Raw genomic sequence first — 21,476 nt, forward strand, 5'->3', positions numbered from 1 at the left:
ATGATTGTGACTTGCAACCTTTTCCAGCCAGCCTCCAACAAGTAAAGTCAATAGGGGAAAACAGATTTGCTTAATGACCACATGATCCGCTTAACAACATGGCAAAAAAGATTGTAAAATCAGGCTTGACTCATAACTGCCTTGCTTAGCAACATAAATTCTGGTCGTAATTGTGTTCATAGGTCATGGGCTACCTATATTGAACATAATACTACATTTCATGCAATTATCTTTCATTCAGACCAAGGAAGATTGAAGACATTATTTTCTAAGTAAACAGAGATCTACTATCAATATCTTTTTTAAAAGATAAGGTACAGGATACAAGGAGGCAGAGAGCACCAATCTTTTTATATCACTTTATTCTAGAACTTTCAGAACTCCAATTTTCCATAAAAATATTACACTATCCAGTGTAATATTAAGATTCGTTCACCTTCATTCTTCATGAGACCCAAGTGAAGAAGAATGAAGCAGTATTAAATAAAAGCACTATAGGAAAGTAGCAATGAGGAATCAATACGCACCTTTCCTAGATTAACTTCTTTGGTATTCTGTTGCTTGGCTAAGAGCAGCAGAGAACAGACTAAAATCTTCTGTTGCAGTGGGAAGGAAGAAGCATCACCATAACTGTTACCAGTTGCCATCCGGTCACCATACACATCGGAGATCACTTGGGAAACGTGACACAGGCCCACTCGTTTGAGCCCTGCAGAGATTGCAGCTGCTTTGGAATGAGATTTGATGGATGTCATGGGGCTGGAATCAGCTGGTCAGAAAGCAAAAGTATAGCTGAGTGGAAAACCCGTTATTCATATATAAAAACTACAACTCAACCCATGTAATTCTTGAAATGCACAAATCGCACATACACAAGTATTTTGTTTGCTTTTTATCTCATTTAAAAAAAAAATCAACAAGCCATATTTGGGATTCCCAGACAATGTCCCATTTGAGATCTAGACCTGCCTAGTTTTATCAGCATTGTTGCATCGTGTGGTTTCGGACCATGCATTAGTCAAACATGCAATGTTTTACATTCTAATTTTGACAAACACACCATGAAGAACTGTGCTAAACATACTTATATTCTATGCCACACTTTGCCTCAATCAGGTGCAATCAAGAAAGTCACAATTACTCCCAGCTGTTAGTATTGATGATATGGCATCTTAATTCAAGAGTTAGTAAATAAACAGGCATCAATGGAAAACATTAAGAATCCAATTATCCTTGAATCTATTTGATCCTTTTAAGTATCTAAAGAGATGTCACATCTAATGGCAGCAATTCCTATGATTTATCTCTGGGCTGCATTATTATTGGTCCCGAATCTCTTCACATTTTGTATCTGTGAAAAGCCCCAAATACCAATGCTGTGCTTCAGGAAGAAAGCCAGTAGCCATTCAGGATGGATGATTTTATATCTCTCTATCAGGTCTCCCCCTATCCCCTTTAACTGTAAGCTAAGCAGCATAAGATGCTGTTTTTCTTCATTTGAGAGTAGCTCTAGCAAGTAAACATTTCAATTGCCTCCTTTCCTAGCTTCAACTTTGCCTTTTTTGAGGTTTAGTGAGATAACCACATTACTCCAAGTAAAATTTCACTCCAGTTCCAAATGAAAGCATTAGCAACTTCACTTTTGATTTTCTTCTTAATAAATCCTAATATTTGCTATTTTCCATAGTAGCTACACATCAAGCTGCCATTTGCACCAATTGCAAGATGCCTTTCCTGCTCAGTCAAGTTGTATACCCAAATTGTTACAAGTGTTTCAACAGGATCCCTCAGCAACATTAAGATGTGTGTACATCATGTGCTGGATGGTAAATTCTGGTAGCTAAAATCCACATCTTAACATTGCTAAGCTTCAGAAGTATTGGCCTAAGGTTCAAGATGGATCAATACAAACCTCTATACACCACCTCCACTTCACACACTCCTTAAGACACACAAATTTTTAGCTTGTATATAACTGCTTTGGAAGAGGCATGCCTGTAGCTATTTCATACTTAATTTTCTGCTACTCCTTATATTTAGGATCATATATGGAAGAGAGGGAAAATGTCCAGTTTCTTCTACAGGGCCACTTTTGTATTGGGGGGGGGGGGGGGAACAGAAAATAAATTTGTGTCAGCCAACTTTACTACCATTTCCATTCCCTCAGCACCTAAACTTACTTTCTGGAAGAAATGCTGCCAATTAAGGTCAGTAAAACACTTAAGGAAACCTAGTACTATACAATAGTAGAGTTGGAAGGGACCTTGGAGGTCTTCTAGTCCAACCCCCTGCCTAGGCAGGAAACCCAATACCTTTTCAGACAAATGGCTATCCAACATCTTCTTAAAGACTTCCAGTGTTGGGGCATTCACAACTTCTGGAGACAAGCTTTTCCACTGATTAATTGTTCTAACTGTCAGGAAATTTCTCCTCAGTTCTATGTTGCTTCTCTCCTTAATTAGTTTCCACCCATTGCTTCTTATTCTCCCCTAGTCCTTTTCATTAAACTAGACATACCCAGTTCCTGCAACCGTTCTTCATGTTTTAGTCTCCAGTCCCCTAATCATCTTTGTTGCTCTTCTCTGCACTATTTCTAGAGTCTCCACATCTTTTTTACATCGTGGTGACCAAAAGTGAATGCAGTATTCCAAGTGTGGCCTTACCAAGGCATTATAAAGTGGTATTAACACTTCATGTGATCTTGATTCTATTCCTGTTTATGTAGCCTACAACTGTGTTGGCTTTTTTGGCAGCTGCTGCACACTGCTGGCTCATATTTAAATGGTTGTCCACTAGGACTCCAAGATCCCACTCAGTTACTACTATTGAGCAAGGTACCACCTATACTGTACCTGTGCATTTTGTTTTTCTTGCCTAAATGTAGAACCTTACTCTTTTCACCATTGAATTTCATTTTATTAGATAGTGCCCAATGTTCAAGTTTGTCAAGATCCTTCTGTATCTTAAGCCTATCTTCTGGAGTGTTGGCTATTCCTCCCAGCTTGGTGTCATCTGCAAATTTGATGAGTTCCCCATTTATTCCCTCATCCAAATCATTGATGAAGATGTTGAAGAATACTGGGCCTAAAACAGAGCCTTGGGGTACTCCACTGCATACTTCCCTCCATGTAGATGCAGTTCCATTGAGGACTACACGTTGAGTGCGGTTGGTCAGCCAGTTATGAATCCATCTGGTGGTGATGCTGTCTAATCCACATTCTTCTACTTTATCTAGTAGTAGGTTATGGTCTACTTTATCAAATGCCTTACTGAAGTCCAAGTAAACTATATCGACAGCATTCCTCTGGTCCACTAATTTTGTCACTTTGTCAAAGAATGCATAAGAATAGTCTGGCATGATCTGTTTTTGACAAACCCGTGTTGGCTTTTGGCTATTACTTTGTTTACTTCTAGATGTTCGCTAAATCGTTGCTTGATTATCTTTTCCAGAATCTTTCCTTTACTTTGCATAAAAGTATATGATCTGCATAAAGTAGAGAATGAGAAAAATCTACTTACAGGCAGGCATTTGTTTAAGTATAGCTTGGGTCCTCACATCTGACTCCACAATTTCAATGGCCCTCCTAAAGGTGAAGATAGTATTATAGATCATGGTATTAAAACTTTACCCCCAATACAGCATGTGCCACTCCAGATTTTCTCACATAATCGATGTGTTACCTACATCACCACTCTAGCACATAGGAAGCATTCTGCCAAGATTCAGAAATCACTCCCAGCTGTTTCAGCTTAAGTACAAACAGATCTGTTAATGACCAGTTGTATTATTTACATTCCTTTAGCTGCCTCCTTAGAGTAGGGCACACAGGGAAGATATCTGCTATTTGTTCTTGCTATCAGATCATAGCATCCATTACCGTCCAGTTTTAATTGGGATCTAACAAAGCTCAGAAGAAAAAACTTCCAACCCCAAAGCCAATTAGCACAAAAAGCTAACCTCCCTTATCTGGAGCATTTATTTATTTTAATTGGAAAAGTGTAAACTCAATTTCCATTATCTAAAAAAATTGGGATTTTACACAAATGTGCAAATAGCTTATCAAATGCAACACAAAAAGGGAGTCATGGAGTCCATCAGCAGAATTAATTAAGCTCAACAACAGAAAAGCTTCCCGTTGATGACATTTCATACACCAAGTCATTGTATTGTGATGCCACTGACGTGATGTAGGGATTTTTCTTTTTCCTTTCTTTGTAAACCTTGATTGCTTTCTCCTGCAAAGTGCCATTTTTTGTGGGCACTGCTTTTAACCAAGTTGCACCAATAGTAGATTAAAGGAAAAGAACAGAATAAGGCCTGATAGACTCAAAGGGATCTAAGTATATATTTTTTAAAAAGGAACCTTCTAGAAGCTTACTATGTTGGCATCATTTTGGACAGAAGACTGACCTTCATCTAAAGCAATAGTGATAGCATGTCTCAGGCTTCTAGTTTATGTTTACATTATTCATTTATTTGCTGCCTATCTCACCTTGAGGTAACTCTAGGCAGCTTACAACATTAAACATTTTAGAATTGAGTGCTAAACTGGTTTTGCTTCCCGATTTGTGGGATTCTAGAGGTAAAATAAATGCTTTGCATAAGACTGCTTCAAAAGCCCTTATATATATAAAAAAAGAGGATATTGGCCCACTTTTCAAGGATAGCACTCAAAACAGCTCTGCAAAGCTGTCTTCTGATTCAATAGAGTAATCCATCTAGTTCACTGGTCAATTAGATGATACCGAAAAGCTCCAGGGACACAAAGGTGCAAGGTAATGTCCCATTGTTGCTGTTGCCCTACTCATTGACCAGAACTCTTTGTAGAAGATACACGTACTATATTTTTAGACATATAAACAGGATTTACCATTTGTATAATAAAAGTGTTTAATATATTGTATTATTTTATATATTTTTAAACTATCCATCCTGTAAGGGGGAGAAAAGGAAATACTTTTCCAATCTCTATGTCATTTTTGAAATCTGTAATGTCAATTTTCTTGACTTTCCTTAACAACAGAAATCTATCTGAAGCATACAGTAGGAGGTATTTTTGATTTTCAGTACAGACAATGCTCATCTCCATCTTCTATCTGGATTTAGTTTAATATGGAAGCAACACCTTGCGAACAAGGAGTTTGTTACAGGGAGGTTCCACAGGGAAATCTAAAAAGTCAAGTTAGTAACTGCAATTGCACAATCAAAATCCCACCCCTTCTTATGATGCATAAAGATGGTGCTGGAGCCATCACCACCCAGACTGCCCAGATGCCTGAAGTCAATCATTTTTCACTTCAAGGAAATAGTTTTAGCAGATAATTATTTAAGGTTGAAGGATGATTCCTCTCTAACAAACTTTTTTTATTTTAGCTACACTTCTTTAAGTAAACAAATCTATTAAATAAATTGAACTGTCTACTTTTGTGATTATCATGAAAGCTTGGTAAAACATTTGGCAAGTGTGAAATATATTTATTGATTTGGCTGCCTCCAATCCTGTGATTTGAAGAAAGTCTTCAATCATTAAGAGATTTTTTAACAGCAAACTATTCAATTCTTCATTTTTAAGAATTTCTTCTCAATTTCTCTTCTACTCCCTTTCTGTATATATTTCTACATAATTCCACTCCTCTTTCCTATTATAATTCCCATTTGAAAAGTAAAATAACAAAATTAAAAGCAACAGAAGAAATATAACAATTATTGCCATGACACAGCCCATTTTAGTTAATTCATAAATTCATTTTGGGCTTGTCCCACCAGCTGAAAGTCCAGTAAAATGCTATGGCATTTATTATTGGTACAAGAAATCTACACCAGCCTAGCCTTCTCGCAGTGAATGTTATTCTACTTATACCACTTCCTGATCTTGCCTTTTCACACCAATACTCTAAAGTAGCTCTTAAGTCACAAGGGAGAAACTGTGCAAGCATGCTATAATGAAAGAAGATCTAGTATAGCATGCATGGCCCATTAATGGGATTTCATTACTATCTTGCATGTTAATGAGATGAATGCTCTATTTGTTATATTGGAAGCAGTGCCAGAGGCAAATTTTGACCCTCTGTGCTAACCTATGTCTAATCTGGGCAGCACATGGAAGGATGGAATCAGGACTTAATCTATGTATAAGATCACATTTACTCATAGCTAAACCAAAACTTAAGTTTCAGATCCAAAAGTTGGTTGGCAATTTTAGAACAAAAGTTATTTTGAACCAGATATGTTTAAAGGCACAAAATAATCTTCATCAATTAATTTGTTTAATAAAATTAAGTATTTCTCCTGTGCGCTGCTTGGAGAGTCCAAGCATGGGTTAACCCAGTCTAACTGCCCTAGGACTGAGTGAGTTTTTGTTGACCACGCCTCCCTTTGCCTCTGCAATTCAGTTTAAAAACTCAGTCTGCCCGTTTTGACTCCCCATAGCACACAAAAAAGAAAAATTCATTTATTAACAAAAGAGACAACTACTTCTTTAACAAGTGCTGCCTGAGGGGTTCTGCCGGACGCCCGTTGCCTACTGAATGTGAGTGCACTGCGCACAGGGCGAATTGCTTGTCCGGTAGCTGCCGGCGAGCACGGGGCATGAGCGGGGCGTCCTGGCGGCATTTGTCCCTGCCGGCCTCGGCTAGATCGCCTTGGAGGGCCCGTTGCGGTCTCCGGCAGCATAGGTGACCGTTTAAATCTGCCCGGCAACAGCGGCGGCCATTTTGGTGGGCTTCGCGCACTTTTGCTGCAAGCCGGCTGTTTACAGAGAGGGAGGCTGCGAGCGCAGTGGCAGCCATTTTAAGGCGCCGAGCGGCATTTCGAGCGTCGGAGCGCGAGGAGTGGGCAGATCTCTTCCTCAGCAGCAGCAGCGAAGCTGTCAGTGCGTGAGTCTTGTCCGGAAAGCCGGCGAGGCCTATTCAGGGACAGAGCAGCCGGGAGACGGCCATCGAGGGAAGAGAAGGTTCCGCCCTCAGGCGTCCTTCCCTTCAGTTGCGGATCGCAAGGCGTGCTTTTGGCCAGCTGGCTCACGCCCTTGCACCGTATTATATTACATCAGACTCACCTTTCTGTTTTCCTACTGCGACCAGCTGGCCAGTATGGCGGACAAAAGTCTGGAGTCACAAGAAATGCAGGCAGGCCCTTCCTCCAAACGGAGCAGGCTTGATCCCCCCCCCCAGTGGAGGAAAAGGAGGCAAGGCCACTTCCAGGAGGCCTTCACCTGGGCCCTCTGGGGGTATTGATAAAAGCAGGGAGGCGCCCCACAGGCAAAAGACCTCACAGCCCCATAGGAGTGATAGGTCTCCCGAGGCATTGCCCGGGCCTACATTAGACCAGAGGGGGGAGCAGGGGCCTGACTCCCCCAGAGGGGACAGGTCTCCCCTGTCTGTGGGGGAAATTTCCATTCTTTTCCTGACGCATCCTGGGGTTACCCTGATTCTCCCAGCTCATCCATCAGGGAGGAGCTGGTACCTTTCCAGGACACCATTCCAGAGGAGGAGAGTACCTATGCCAGGGGGAGCAGGAGGCGTTCTGCTCCCTCATTGGTCCGCCCCAGGGAAGACAAAGGTCCAGCCCTGTCAGCTGAAATGAAGGAAGTGATTGCCCAGGCCATTTCCCAGGGCATAGCCGAGGGCATCAAACAGAAGGAGGCCAGACTTGCTGGCAATATTAAGTCTAGGCCTACCGCGGCGCAAGCCAAGGACCAGGCCCCTCCCTCTCCAAGCACCTCAGTGGCTACTGAGGAGTCGGTCTGGGAGGAAGGAGAAATTGATGACTTTGAGTTGTCAGAAGATGAGGATCTTCCTCCTGAGAAGCCAGCCTTCACAGGGTTATTCAAACCCTCTCTATTCAAATCTATACTTCATAAGGCAAGGTGGCCACTGACTTGGGTTCCTCTCCCAAGACTGCGGCCACTCCCCTAGTTTCTATTAAGGACCATAAGGAAGGCTTGTTTAAAGAACCAGCGCCTACCTTAGATTTAGTGCCAGTGCCCGATCTATTTATGGATGTAGTCCAGAGGCAGTGGGTTCAGCCAGGTACCCTCACCAACCCCAGCGGTGGAGATAAGTCTCTCTATGCTGTAGAAAGTAAGATGGAGGACGTGCTAATTGCCAGAGGAGGATGCGCCGGTGGTCTCTCTGACCTCCAACTCGAACTTACCTGCCGACCTCTTAGAGGGTCTCAAAGCTGAAGACAAGAGATCTGAGAAGGCGTGTCACAAAACACACCAGGCAGCGGCCTGGGCCATCAGAGCATCCACCTCTGCCTCTTTTTTCACCAGAGCATCCCTCCTTTGGCTGCGACAACTGAGATCCAAACCCCCCTCTGGGGGATCTCGGTGGAAGCATGACATCAACAAGATAATTACCGCAGTCGAGTATTCAGCGGATGCCTCCTTGAACGTGGCTAAATTCGCATCCAGGGCTCTGGCATCTAATGTCACCTCTCGTCGCCTCCTGTGGCTCCGCCATTGGCAGGCAGACATGAAGGCTAAGTGGAAGCTTGCTTCCGCCCCCTTCAAAGGGGGGCACCTCTTTGGGGAGGCACTGGACAAGTTTGTCATCGAGACGAAGGACATACGGAAGGTCCTCCCCGCCACCCTCAAGAAAAACAATTGCAAAGGCTCAGGTTCCTTTCGGAAGCAATCCTTTAGGGCACAGGAGACCCCTCAGGCGTCCAGTTCCTCTAGTTATCAGAGATCCTACTCCCAGGGGACAGATAGGGGCCAGGACAGGGGTTCCTACGGGTCACGAGGGAGGCAACAACAACAGCAAAATTCCTTTCGGAAGCCCTTTCGTGGAGGTGCAAATTCCCACCAATTTCGGCGAGGAAAGTGACCATCAAAGGGAGCCTCCCATAGGGGGTTGGCTTCAGTTATATGCCGACAGGTGGGAGGAAATCACATCAGACTCGTGGGTCCTCAACACAATCAGGAGGGGCCTAGTCTTAGACTTCCTGTCATTTCCCCAAAGGACATTCATTCGTTGCCCGACTCCCAAGAACCCCCTAAAAAGAGATCTCATGCAGAAGGAGATCCTCCACCTGTATCAAATAAGGGCAATAGAGCCAGTGCCAAAGGACCAGGAAAAGCAGGGATTTTACTCCATTCTTTTCCTGGTTCCAAAGGCCTCAGGGGGGTGGAGAGCCATCTTGGATCTAAAACGCTTGAACCAGTATCTGGCTTACAAGCGGTTCAAGATGCAGTCTCTCCACTCCATCCTAGAATGCATAAGGCAGGGGGATCTGCTCACCTCCATAGATCTGAAGGAGGCCTACCTGCACACCCCAATCCATGCAGCTCACAGACGGTTTCTGAGGTTCCACTACGACGGGAGGCACTATCAGTACAGGGCCCTGCCCTTCGGCCTCTCGTCCGCAACCAGAACCTTCACAAAGATCTTGGCAGTGGTAGCGGCTCATCTCCGGACCTGGCCGATTCGTCTGGAATGCTACCTAGACGACATCATCATCCACTCCGCCAGTCACGACCAGGCCCGACGGGACGTTCAGGTGACCATAAGAGCTCTACAGCGCCACGGCTTCTCGGTGAACCGGAAGAAAAGCCACCTCGAACCAACCACCCGCATTCAACATCTCGGCACCATAATAGACTCCACCTCTTGCCAGGTGTTCCTGTCGCCAGACAGGTTAAAAAATCTTCGACACAGAGTGCGTCAATGCCGCCTGCCCAGGTCAGTGGCAATCGCCAAGCTCTCTCAACTTCTGGGCATCATGATCTCTTGCCTGAAGGTAGTTCCCTGGGCACGTCTCCATGCCAGGGAACTGCAGTGGTTCCTCCTGCCAATGCAGAGGGCGAGGGTCAGCAACTCACCATGCCGTGTCCAGTTACCACCCAAGGTGATCTGCTCACTACATTGGTGGCGGACCACAGCAGTACAAAAGGGGTGCCTATTCAAGGAACCCGAAAGAATCGTGGTGACCACAGATGCCAGTCTACAAGGATGGGGGGCTCACTGCCAGGGCCAGCTCACACAGGGCAAGTGGAGCCAGTGCGAAGCATAAACTGGCTGGAACTGAGAGCAGCACATCTTGCCTTGCGCCGGTTTGCATCCCGGATTGTGGGCCATCATGTACTGTTACAAACAGACAACGTGGCAACAAAGGCCCACATAAACAGGCAAGGTGGCACTCACTCCAAGAGTCTCATGATGGAGGTGGAGTCCCTGGGAAGGTGGCCGGAACATCATCTGGCGTCCATCAGAGCGGACCACATCTCAGGGGCCAACAACCAGGAAGCGGATTGGCTGAGTCGGCAAAGTTGCGCCGCGAGGTGTGACTGCGCACTCAACGAGAAGTGCAGATACTTCAGCTGCTTGGGCGACCCAGGCATCTATCATTGATATTTGCAGAGCTGCCACGTGGTTGTCACCCACAGCATTTATTAAAAATTACAGGATCGACACCTTTGCCTCTGCCGAAGCCTCTTTCGGAAGACGAGTTTTACAAAAGATTATGGAGGCTACGGACACTCTGGACTCTACCCGCCCTGGGACACAATAGCTTGGGTATGTCCCATGCTTGGACTCTCCAAGCAGCTCACAGGAGAAAGACCGTTGGCTTACCTGAACGGTCGTTCTCTGGGTGCTGCGGGAGAGTCCAACCCCGCCCAGGGTCTGTTGATGAATCAAGATTGGTTTGAGCAAACTGAGGAACGGCCGTCCTGAATGGCGATTTCTTCGTTTTTAAACTGAATTGCAGAGGCAAAGGGAGGCGTGGCCAACAAAAACTCACTCAGTCCTAGGGCAGTTAGACTGTGTTAACCCATGCTTGGACTCTCCCGCAGCGCCCAGAGAACGACCGTTCAGGTAAGCCAACGGTCTTTTTTTTCTAACAATGTACAATCATATAGCTAAATAAAGCAAATGAAATGGTGGTGACAGAACAAAAGCCAAAAATAAAACATAACTCCCTCAATTAAAAAAAGCAAATTAAGCAAACAACTTATCCTTCTCTCAACTAGAATGAACAAGTAAAGCTTTAGAATAATCTTCTTCAATGTACCAAGATTGCTCTGAAAGCATTCACTTAACTCAAGTGCATAATGTCAGCAGATGAGCATCAACTGTCTTTCAATGAATTGGTTTCATATAAACTTTAATTGTGTTTCTACTTCTTCTAAAGACTGCTTTAGGACCAATTAACTTTTAATACTGATTTTGCGTTAGTATTATTACTGTTATCATCATTTCTTCCTCTAGATCCTACGTGTAAACTATTTTATATTTACTGCTGTAGTTTTTAACTAAGAGAAATAAAATATAATCCAGTTAAAGAAAAATTCCTACAAGAATCTTCTGCATGAAAATGATGTATCAGGAAATTAAATTATAAAGGTCTTGTAGATTAAAATCTCCTCAAGGATTATAAAGGTAGATATCTAATGGAGCTCAAAATGATTTGCATATCTCAGAGGCTAGCAAAAGGAAAGAAGGGGCAGGATCAATAATGAAACATATGAAAGAGAAACATAGTAATATTTATTTGCCTAGCATATTTCAACAATTTTTTTCAGGATGAAAACACAAGCTGTAGAATATGGCACCAGACCACTTCACATTTTGACTCTTACTGTTAGAGGTCAAGAGGACATTTTACCTATAAAGATAAGGGAATAACAGCAGACCAATGACATTCCAACAGTTTGCCTTACTCAAGACAGTCATCTGTTCTCCTGGCCCTCTTGGAAGGGCACCATATCACACATTCTTTGCTTCTGTTCTTTTCCCATAATCTGGATTAATCTGCATGTGGTTTTGCTTATTAGGTTAACATATAATATGCTCTCTGTTCTTTTCAAATACTATAAATATCTAAACCCTAATGCAAAGATCTAGATTGGAATTCTCTCCAAGTGACAGATAGTTTTTTTCTTTGCCTGTGTGAAATCTCTATTGTTGCTTTATGCTGTAATATTCCCACTAAGATCCACATTGCTCCTACCCTAATGACCTAGAATTATTTAGATCTTCAAAGTTATTGGAGATCTAGCTCTTCTCCTGGACCTAGAGATAAGTTGATGGTCAAGCCCTTTCAGGACACCTATGATTTTTTTAAAAATGTAATGCTCTTGCTTTTTTAACTGTAGGCCAACCAGAATCATTTGGACCAATTTCTAAGCTGATTGATATAAGTAAATGCATACATTACTAAAGCAAGTCTATACTCTACATTTGCGTAAGCATAAAAGGGGACACCATGCGAATGTCTAACTGAGATCAAGGAAGATGGAAAACAACTCTAATAAACTCTCTTGTGTGGGAAAAGATAACATTTCCAAGCACCATAAAGATGTCTGCTTGAGAGCTGTTAATGAGAGCCTTTTGCAATCTAAATGTAATTAACCAATCTATAATCGCTGCAGGAAGACCAATTCCTCTCACCCTTCATAGGTAATGGGCTGTAAACATTTCCAGACATTAGCACAGCCAGGAGGCACCACCCTCCCCTATCACCACAAAGACAAGAGGGTTCTGTCTCCCCTCCCTCCTTCTCAGGCAGGGAGACCAAACACCATAATGAAGCTTTAAATCACGTTCCACATCTAGTAATTAGCTTAGAATTTAGTTCACTATATATTTGTCACCTGCAGATGTCCAGTGCTTTGCGGGCATCCCCAGAGAAGGCAGAGACTTTTCTAGCACAGAACTGGATAGCAGCATTGTCCAACACCTGCTCCCCTGACACCTAAAGGAATAAAGAAGAGAAAACATGGTAACAAAAATAATGGTGCCCTACATTTTTGGAGAGAAAAAAAAGACATGATCTCAGCAATTCTTATACTTAGTTCAAAACCTCTCATTCTGCTCAAATTAATATCCTTAATCATTTAACTTCCTACCTTATATTTTGCCATTAGGGATTAGCCCAATAAATTAACTAATTTGTTCTTAGTTGCACAGAAACTGAAGGAGCTCCTAAAGCATTGGATGCTGAGAAATTTAAATAACAGTTCTCCAAATGAAATAGAAGATAAATGTAGCTTATTCCTTCTATAAGTTGCTTAGGGACAAGGCAGTTAATTTTTGAATCAGTCCACTGAGCTATTACCTTCTTCAAGCGTTCCTGGAGAATAGAAGCCAACTGATCTTTGCTGTATGGGGGAAAGTTTAGTAGCTGTGGCCTGCACAAAGGTCGGGTCTGCAGGCGAGGCAGGATGCGATCAGTGAGATCCAGAGCATTAGCTATACCTATCAAACAAACAAATCTCATTTATATACCGCAAACAAACATTCCATCTTACCCATAGTTTCTCTAAGAATTGAAATAATCTTTCTTTTAAAACATTGGGGCAACTATACTTTTACAGTACTTATCTTGTACCTGACATTGTGAACTATGTACAACTCATCTCTAATGCCATCTTTACTGGTTCTAAGTAAATGTACAAGTAAGTTCAGAAGGAAAGTATTTCATTTTTTCTGAGCACCCCACTTTGTGCTTGTTATTTTGCACAATGAAGAGTTTGCTAAATTTAGGCTTGGGTGGATGTTCCTACATGCTGCATAGAGGATTGGCCTAGTTAGTTCTGATTTCCATTAGAATGTTATATATCTTTCAGATAAGCAATTAATTAAAGATTCTTCTACTTAGAAGATCAGTGGAATGCACACCTCTAAACGAGAGAGAGACAGAATATAATCAAAGATCCACATTCTCTGAAAATCTTCTACTTTCTGCTTCTAACTTAAATATACTTATTTCTTTCCCTTCCAATAGTTGAGAAGGAAGGTGGCAAGAGCACAGCTAGGTAACAGTCAACATGGATGAGTAGCAGATGAAAGGCGTTGAAATCAATAGTGGGCAAAATTAGACTTGGAAAATACCCAGCACCCAGGTAGGTATTTTCTTGCAAAAGTATATTAACACTCTTCCTCTAAAACTATCAAGCTAAAGCTTTAACATCTCTGATACTCACCAATGAGAACGAGCCGAGAGTTGGGAAGGGAAGGCCATTCAAATACGGTATAGAGAACATCTTGTCCCTTACTATCCAACTGATCCATCTCATCTAATACAACCAAACTGCAAGGATAAAAAACATCAAGACTGAATACTACCTTCCCGGAGAAAATAATATGCAAATGTCACACATAAGCAGAGAATAAAATATTCAAAAATTTTTAAACAAAATATACTTTAGCTGCAGGCAGTTCCTTTAGACAATGAGTGAACTGAAATGATATAACACTTAGAAGATTCCCAAACATCAGAACATTGAATAAAATGCTTAAAAAAAAAAAAAAGCACATACCGGTAGTTTAGTATGTAAGCCCATGAATTTATAAATATTCCAGAGAAAATCCACTACATCATAAAATGTTGCTGCTTAATATCAATTAAAATATATTGTACTCTTAGACTTTATTCTGGACAAAGAAACTGAGTTGTCATTTAAATAAAATATGGTTATATAAGGGCAGAGGAATTGGCTAATTACATTCACTAGGCTTTCGGGGATAATAAAAGACAATATTCAGTGGGAAGAAAGGTGCAGTTGTGGTAGATTATCATAAATCCATTCTTCTATAGTATTGAAATGCTGTCTGGCCAACAGGTTAAATATCGGGAACCCTCTGATTCACTAGCTTCTTGCCTGAATTGTTATAGTCTGCCTCAAAAGTCATCACTCTAAGTTCCTTGTTTTGGGGGAAATTCGAACTAAGGTAATACCATCTGAAATAATTCAAGAATTCATTGTTTTCAAGCAAAAAATTGTCTTGAATTAGTTCATATACAATCCAGTGTGTTTTCAGAGTCAAGACCTGATTCAATGTTTAGTTTCAACTTGATTAACAGTCTGTGGTGAAAATGATTTTACATGAGCATTATTAACAATGCTTACATTTATTGATACATAAAATCTCTGCACTGGTGGACCATTAATTTGCTCTGTTTGGAGATTAGTGGCTTTAGCAGAAATTTGTGAATGCTCTGGACAATTTTCTAGCTATTGGTGCTGGAAGTTCTCCTGACTGATCTGTGGGTGGGGAAATGGATAGCTGCCATGGCTGATCCCAAATATCCTCCTCTGACACAGAACTTCACTCTTTGATTTTTCAATAAGCTTGAAGCACTTGGAAAATAATTAGATAATGGTGCACTTCCAACTGGCACTGATCCTGAAAGGTCAGACGGTTAGCAATGGTCAAGAATGCCTCTGCCCAGCCCCATTTTCAATTGTTGCACTATCTGTGCTTTCACTGTGATGTGTGTTTTAATTACCTCTTATTTACATCACTTAACACTGTGACCCTCATAAGTATTCAAAACTGTAGCTGGCATATAATGTTGCAGTTAGGTTGCTTTCAGAAATATGTTTTTATAGCATAAAAAGTGGAGCAATGAATTTGCTCCAGCAACCTACTATTGGGTCCTTGGCATCTCTAGGTAAAGTAGAGGAAACATGTTTTAAAGAATAGTGACTACATTTAGAAACATTCATCACATTTTTTAAAAGGCAGGGCAGAAACCTTTCTTGTAATGAGGTGCTAGACAAACCAACAATGTGGTTAAAAAGGCAACTTATTTCTAACCCCCCATCTAAAAATATATGGTTATAGGTTATGTGAGAAAAGACCTCTTCAGCAATATGAGCCATATTGTGGAAGTCTCTTCTAAAAGGTCATCTTTTATTTTTCATAATCCCTTTCAGAATTATGCTAAAGGCAATTCGTAGATTTTCAATGCTGTATAATCCTAGCTATTTAATTGCATAATATAAATTTAATTGTGTAATTTTTGCTTGTTTCTTAGCTCATGGCATATTTTAATTGATCCCTTTATTTTATGCCATCCCCAGCATTTTAATAAATTCATTTCCACAGAAGTCATTCTCTCAAACTCATAAATTGAAGATTGTATTTTCAATTATATAAGAAACAATTATTTCTCCCAGCTTAGAATTAGATTCTCTCCAAAACTATTTAAAAACTGGTCCTAAAAAATCTGGGTCAGTATATTTTTCAAAATTAACTAGAACAGCAATATATATTTAAAACATATACAAAAATGAAAGTTCAAATTTATCAAGCACTGCATCCACTCAAGGCCAAGCCCCAAAATGATTTGAGGCTTAGATGTAGTTCCTGAAAATTCATAGCACACCTTCAAACGATCTGGTCAAAATACATAGAATCTGTGGGTTGGACAACTCTCCCAAGTACCAATCAGCCTACTTGAGGATGATGATGATAATCAGTGACACCCATTTTCATCAAGGTACTTGATACCATGTCCAAGAATTTTATAAAACACATTAAGAAATTGCAGCTTCCTGCAATAACATCAGTGGAACTGCAAAAAAACTTGCGCTACTCGGAATATTGTACATCTTAAGAAGGTACTTGGGTTGATACCTAGGATGCTGGCAGCAACCCATATCAACCATTAGCACTAGGTAATGACATTTGTGATTCATTTTTGAATGTTCAGTAGACTGAGTTTCATGTTTAATGAATAAAGTATGTATATATATATATATATATATATATATATATATATATATATATATATATATATATATATATATATATATATATATATATATATATATATATATATATATATATTTGTATTTGTACTGATAAATAAATAAAGGGAGACTAGTATAGATCTATTTCGAGCTAATTAGCTCTCATCAGCTAGCCATACCCTTACTGGGATTTGAACCTGGGCTGTATTATATCTTAGGCAGGAGTCTTAGCCACTAAGCCACAGGCTCTCCTCCTTATCAGTTGAGCCAGGGAAATAGGTATGTATTTGTGTTACAACCCCTGGTATGCCTAAATATGGGAGGAAGGTCACTACTCCCTCTTTCTGTCCTTCGGCTCATCACAGAAGACCATGCAGGCAGAAAACCATATTTTTATTTTTAATGTTGCCTTTTTATATTTGTATTTGTATATATATATATGATGACAATAATACCCATTATTAGATAAACATTTATTTCTACAATGATTTCCCTAGATAGAATTGTTATCACTAATAATGCTGTCAAATGGCTTAATCTGAGAAATAAAATCCAATTTCAATGGTTCTGTTTATTAAATCTTGAACATACTTAAATACCTAAATATATTTATAGGGAGGAATTATAGGGAGAACACAATAGGAAAGATATGTAATTCTCCTGCAAAGATTGCTTTAACTCCAAAACATTTCATTCAAATTATTATTAGCCAGACGACTCAATCTTTAGTGAGAAAATGCCCCTTGCTCACTGGAGTTTGGCAAGTTACTTTCTTCTGTGAAGCAGACAGGGATTCTGTGATGCTTACCTATACTGCAAATTAGAGTTTCAAAACAATCCCATCCCCATTTCCAATGGATGACTAAATTAAAAAAGCAAACTTCTCCCATAAGAAATCTACTCACGCCATCGATGCACTTTTTGAGGTCAACCGTTCCTCCAGCTTTCTGATGACATCGCCTTTGGCTGCTTTGGCAACTCCAGCCAGGCCCAACTTTTCGGCAATTGCTGGGAAGACAGCTTGGGAGCTCCTTAAAGCCATGCAATTTAAGACTGTGATCTGAATTCCAGTAAGTTCTGTCTATAAGGAAAATGTGAAAATTTGATCACCACTTAGAGCAGCGATGGCGAACCTTTTTTGGCTCGCGTGCCACAAGTGGGGGGAGCGCGGGGGGGGGGTGTCGTGTGCGGGCGTGCCGCACCCATAATGCAACGTGCCCCCAGTGCGCATGCGCGCACAACGCGCCCATTTTTGCATGATTTTTTTCGCCTTCCCCAGGCTCCAGAGGCTTTATAGGAGCCTGGGGAGGGCGAAAAGAGCCCCCCCCGCCCCCTCCGGAGGCTTCAGGGAACGTCCGGAGGCTTCCCTGAAGCCTTCGGAACACTTAAAACCACCCTCCGAGCAACCCGGAAGTGACTTCCGGGTTGCTCGGATGGTCGTTTTAAGCGCTCTGAAGGCTTCAGGGAAGCCTCGGGACGGTCCCTGAACAGGCACGAGACGTGCGTCTCCATCGCCCGGGCCCGGATTGCCTCCGCTGCGCGGCGCCTCAGGCTTCACATCGCTGCCGCCGCCACCGCCACTAGGACGGGCTCAGCCGAAGGGAAGTCAGGGTTCGGCCGCGCCGCCCTCGCCTCCTCCTCCTCTAGCCGCGCCATCGCAAGGATTAAGGCGAAAGGGGGAGGACGGGGAAAGCGAAGGGGGGGTTGTTGTCCTCCTTCTCCTCCTTTCCCCCTCCGGCTCGAACGTGGCGCCGGGGCCCGGCAGGCAGCGAACGAGTCGGAGCCTGCCGACTGGAGGAAGAGGGTGAGAGTCGGGTCCTGTGAATGGCGGCAGCAGCGGCGACAATAGTCGCAACTCGGCTGCCTGCCGCCTTTCCCCTCCTTTGTCTCCCAGCCGGGGCGGCCCGCCGCCGAGTTACAACTTTTGCCGCCGCTGCTGCCACCGTTCACAGGACCCGCCTCTCACCCTCTTCCTCCAGTCGGCAGGCTCCGACTCGTTAGCTGCCTGCCGGCGCCGCGTTCGAGCCGGAGGGGAAAGGAGGAGAAGGAGGACAACAAAGCCCCCTTTGCTTTCCCTCTCCCCCCCGTTTCGCCTTAATCCTTGCGATGTAGTAAGGGAAGCCTCCGGACGTTCCATGAAGCCTCCGGGGGGGCGGGGGAGGCTCTTTTCGCCCTCCCCAGGCTCCTATAAAGCCTCTGGAGCCTGGGGAAGGCGAAAAAATCATGCAAAGCCCTCTTTGCTTTCCCCGTCCACCCCCTTTCGCCTTAATCCTTGCGATGTAGTAAGGGAAGCCTCCGGACGTTCCATAAAGCCTCCGGGGGGGGGGGGAGGCTCTTTTCGCCCTCCCCAGGCTCCTATAAAGCCTCTGGAGCCTGGGGAAGGCGAAAAAATCATGCAAAGCCCTCTTCGCTTTCCCCGTCCACCCCCTTTCGCCTTAATCCTTGCGATGTAGTAAGGGAAGCCTCCGGACGTTCCATGAAGCCTCCGGGGGGGGGGGGGAGGCTCTTTTCGCCCTCCCCAGGCTCCTATAAAGCCTCTGGAGCCTGGAGAAGGCGAAAAAATCATGCAAAGCCCTCTTCGCTTTCCCCGTCCCCCCCCTTTCGCCTTAATCCTTGCGATGGTGCAGCTAGAGGAGGAGGAGGCGAGGGCGGCGCGGCCGAGGCCTGCCGGACTTCCCTTCGGCCGAGCCCGTCCTAGCGGCGGTGGTAGCGGCAGCGGCAGCGATGTGAAGGCCGGGTGCAAGGACGCCGAGCCTGAGGCGCCGCGCGGCGGAGGCGATCTGGACCCGGGCGATGGAGACGCACGTCTCGTGCCTGTTCAGGGGCCGTCCCGAGGCTTCCCTGAAGCCTTCAGAGCGCTTAAAACAACCATCCGAGCAACCCGGAAGTCACTTCCGGGTTGCTCGGAGGGTGGTTTTAAGTGTTCCGAAGGCTTCAGGGAAGCCTCCGGACGTTCCCTGAAGCCTCCGGAGGGGGCGGGGGAGGCTCTTTTCGCCCTCCCCAGGCTCCTATAAAGCCTCTGGAGCCTGGGGAAAGTGAAAAATAGCTTTTAAAAAGGTGAACTCAGCTGGCCAGTGCGCGCATGCGCGCTGGCTAGCTGACAGGGCAGCGCCTCGCGTGCCCTGACAAATGGCTCCGCGTGCCACTTGTGGCACGCGTGCCATAGGTTCGCCATCACGGACTTAGAGTATGCAATCTTAGACATTCAAACAGCCATTTGGATCCATTTCCCACAGAAAATAAAACACTGGGAGCCACAAAACCTGGGTGGGCATCATCACTCACTCCCACCCAGTGACATGACACACACCCCACCACACCTACCCAGGTTTTATAGGTCTCTGTCTTTTCTATGGGAAAAAGCTCTCTCTCTCTCTCTGTCATCTATCTATCTGTCTGTCTGTCTGTCTGTCTGTCTGCCTACCTATCTACCTACCTACCTACCTATCTCTTATCTATCCATCCATCCATCCTTGCTCTCCTGCTCAGCTTCATATGTTGTGTGAATCCAACCGTGGAGACTGGCAGACAAAGCCAAGTGTAGGAGATCCATGCAAAATAAAGCAACTCCAACCCGGATCCTGTTGGAGAGACACCCCCCCTTCCCTCTTCCTCTCCGCCCGCAGGGCAGGGGCCTGGGAGGCCCAAGGGCAGCTCTCTCCTCGGAAGCGGCCAGCAAGCAAATAAACATGGTGCTCCAGCTGGGAAGAACTGGCGTGGAGCCTCACCTCTGGCTGGTAAGAACAGAGCAGACAAGGTGCACACCTTCCCCCCTCCCGGCACAAGGGCGCTGGCCGACCTCTATACGTAGGGGGCTCCTTGCTCAGCCCAGGGAAGGCTCCAGCTGCCGGCGCCACTGTGTTCCCTACCAGCTGGCGAGGCGGTGGCGCAGCACCTCCAGGGTGGAATGGGGGTTGGACAGCAGTGGTGAGAAGCGGGCAGAGGCTGGCGGGCACCCACCCACCCACCCCAGGAGGGAGCGCTCAGCCTTCCCAGAAGGAAAGGAAGATGTGACAAGCCATAAAAATTCCTATATTACATTAAATAGGTAATACGTATATTTTATTCCTGTTCTTGACCAAATCAATAAAATTTATCTGAGAGGCTCAAACAGAAAATGAATTTAAAATATTAAGTTATTCTATGTAATATAATTAAATATTTAATTATATTTATATAATTTATATATTTAATTAATATAATATTCTATATTATATAATTAAACATAATAGAAAATGAATTTAGAATACAATTTATTCTAGAATATAATTTATTATTTTAGAGTATTAATCAATGGAACAGCTTGCCACCCAAAGTTATGGATGCCCCATTGCTGGACGATTTGAAGAAAAGATTGGACAACCATTTGTCTGGATAAACTAAGGACTGCTGTCTTGGGAGGGGGTTGGACTGGAAGATCTCCAAGATCCCTACTACCAAAGCCAACAAGTTACACATGATTTTTGCTGTTTGGATGACTGGCAAAGTCCAGGGAGCCCTTTTCAGTTCCTAAATATTAGGTGGGGAGGCAAAGAACAAATGATTGTTTCCCTATTATTAACAATAAAACGAGTTCAAGGCAAGAATTGATGTTAAGATCATTTTCCTTTTATCACCACAACAGCAAAGAATAAGATCTCTATTCTAAGATTATATTCATGGAGGAAGAGATATTAACTTTCGCCACTAATCCTCCGATTTGAATGGAATGCATGTTGCAATCCTATAGTTAATCTTTGACTTATGACCACAACTGTGCCAAAAAATTCCAATGCTAAGCAAGACAGTTGTTAAATGAATTTTACCCCCTTTTTATGACTTTTCTTGCCACGGTTAAGTGAATCATTGAAATTAAGTTAACATGTTTGCTAAGTGAATTTGGCTTTGACTTTGCTTGTCAGAAGGTTGCAAAAGGTGATCACATGATGCCAGGATATGGCAACTGTCATAAATAGATGCCAAATGTCTGAATTTTGATCATGTAACCATGGG

The 21,476-nt window shown here is 43.3% G+C and overlaps 1 protein-coding gene across 1 annotated transcript in view; it reads right to left on the minus strand.

Moving 5' to 3' along the window:
- CDC6 (cell division cycle 6) overlaps nt 1–21,476 on the minus strand; it is a 32,810-nt gene that overhangs the window by 3,060 nt on the left and 8,274 nt on the right. The window contains exons 5-10 of the mRNA XM_081932103.1: nt 17,390–17,565; nt 13,929–14,035; nt 13,061–13,200; nt 12,597–12,697; nt 3,520–3,584; nt 528–769 (exon numbers count right to left, since the gene is read on the minus strand). Of these exons, the coding sequence (XP_081788229.1) occupies nt 528–769; nt 3,520–3,584; nt 12,597–12,697; nt 13,061–13,200; nt 13,929–14,035; nt 17,390–17,565 (831 nt within the window). The remainder of the gene's footprint in view (nt 1–527; nt 770–3,519; nt 3,585–12,596; nt 12,698–13,060; nt 13,201–13,928; nt 14,036–17,389; nt 17,566–21,476) is intronic.

Source organism: Natrix helvetica (genome assembly GCF_964273705.1).
Source record: "Natrix helvetica genome assembly, chromosome: Z".
Lineage (NCBI taxonomy): Eukaryota > Metazoa > Chordata > Lepidosauria > Squamata > Natricidae > Natrix > Natrix helvetica.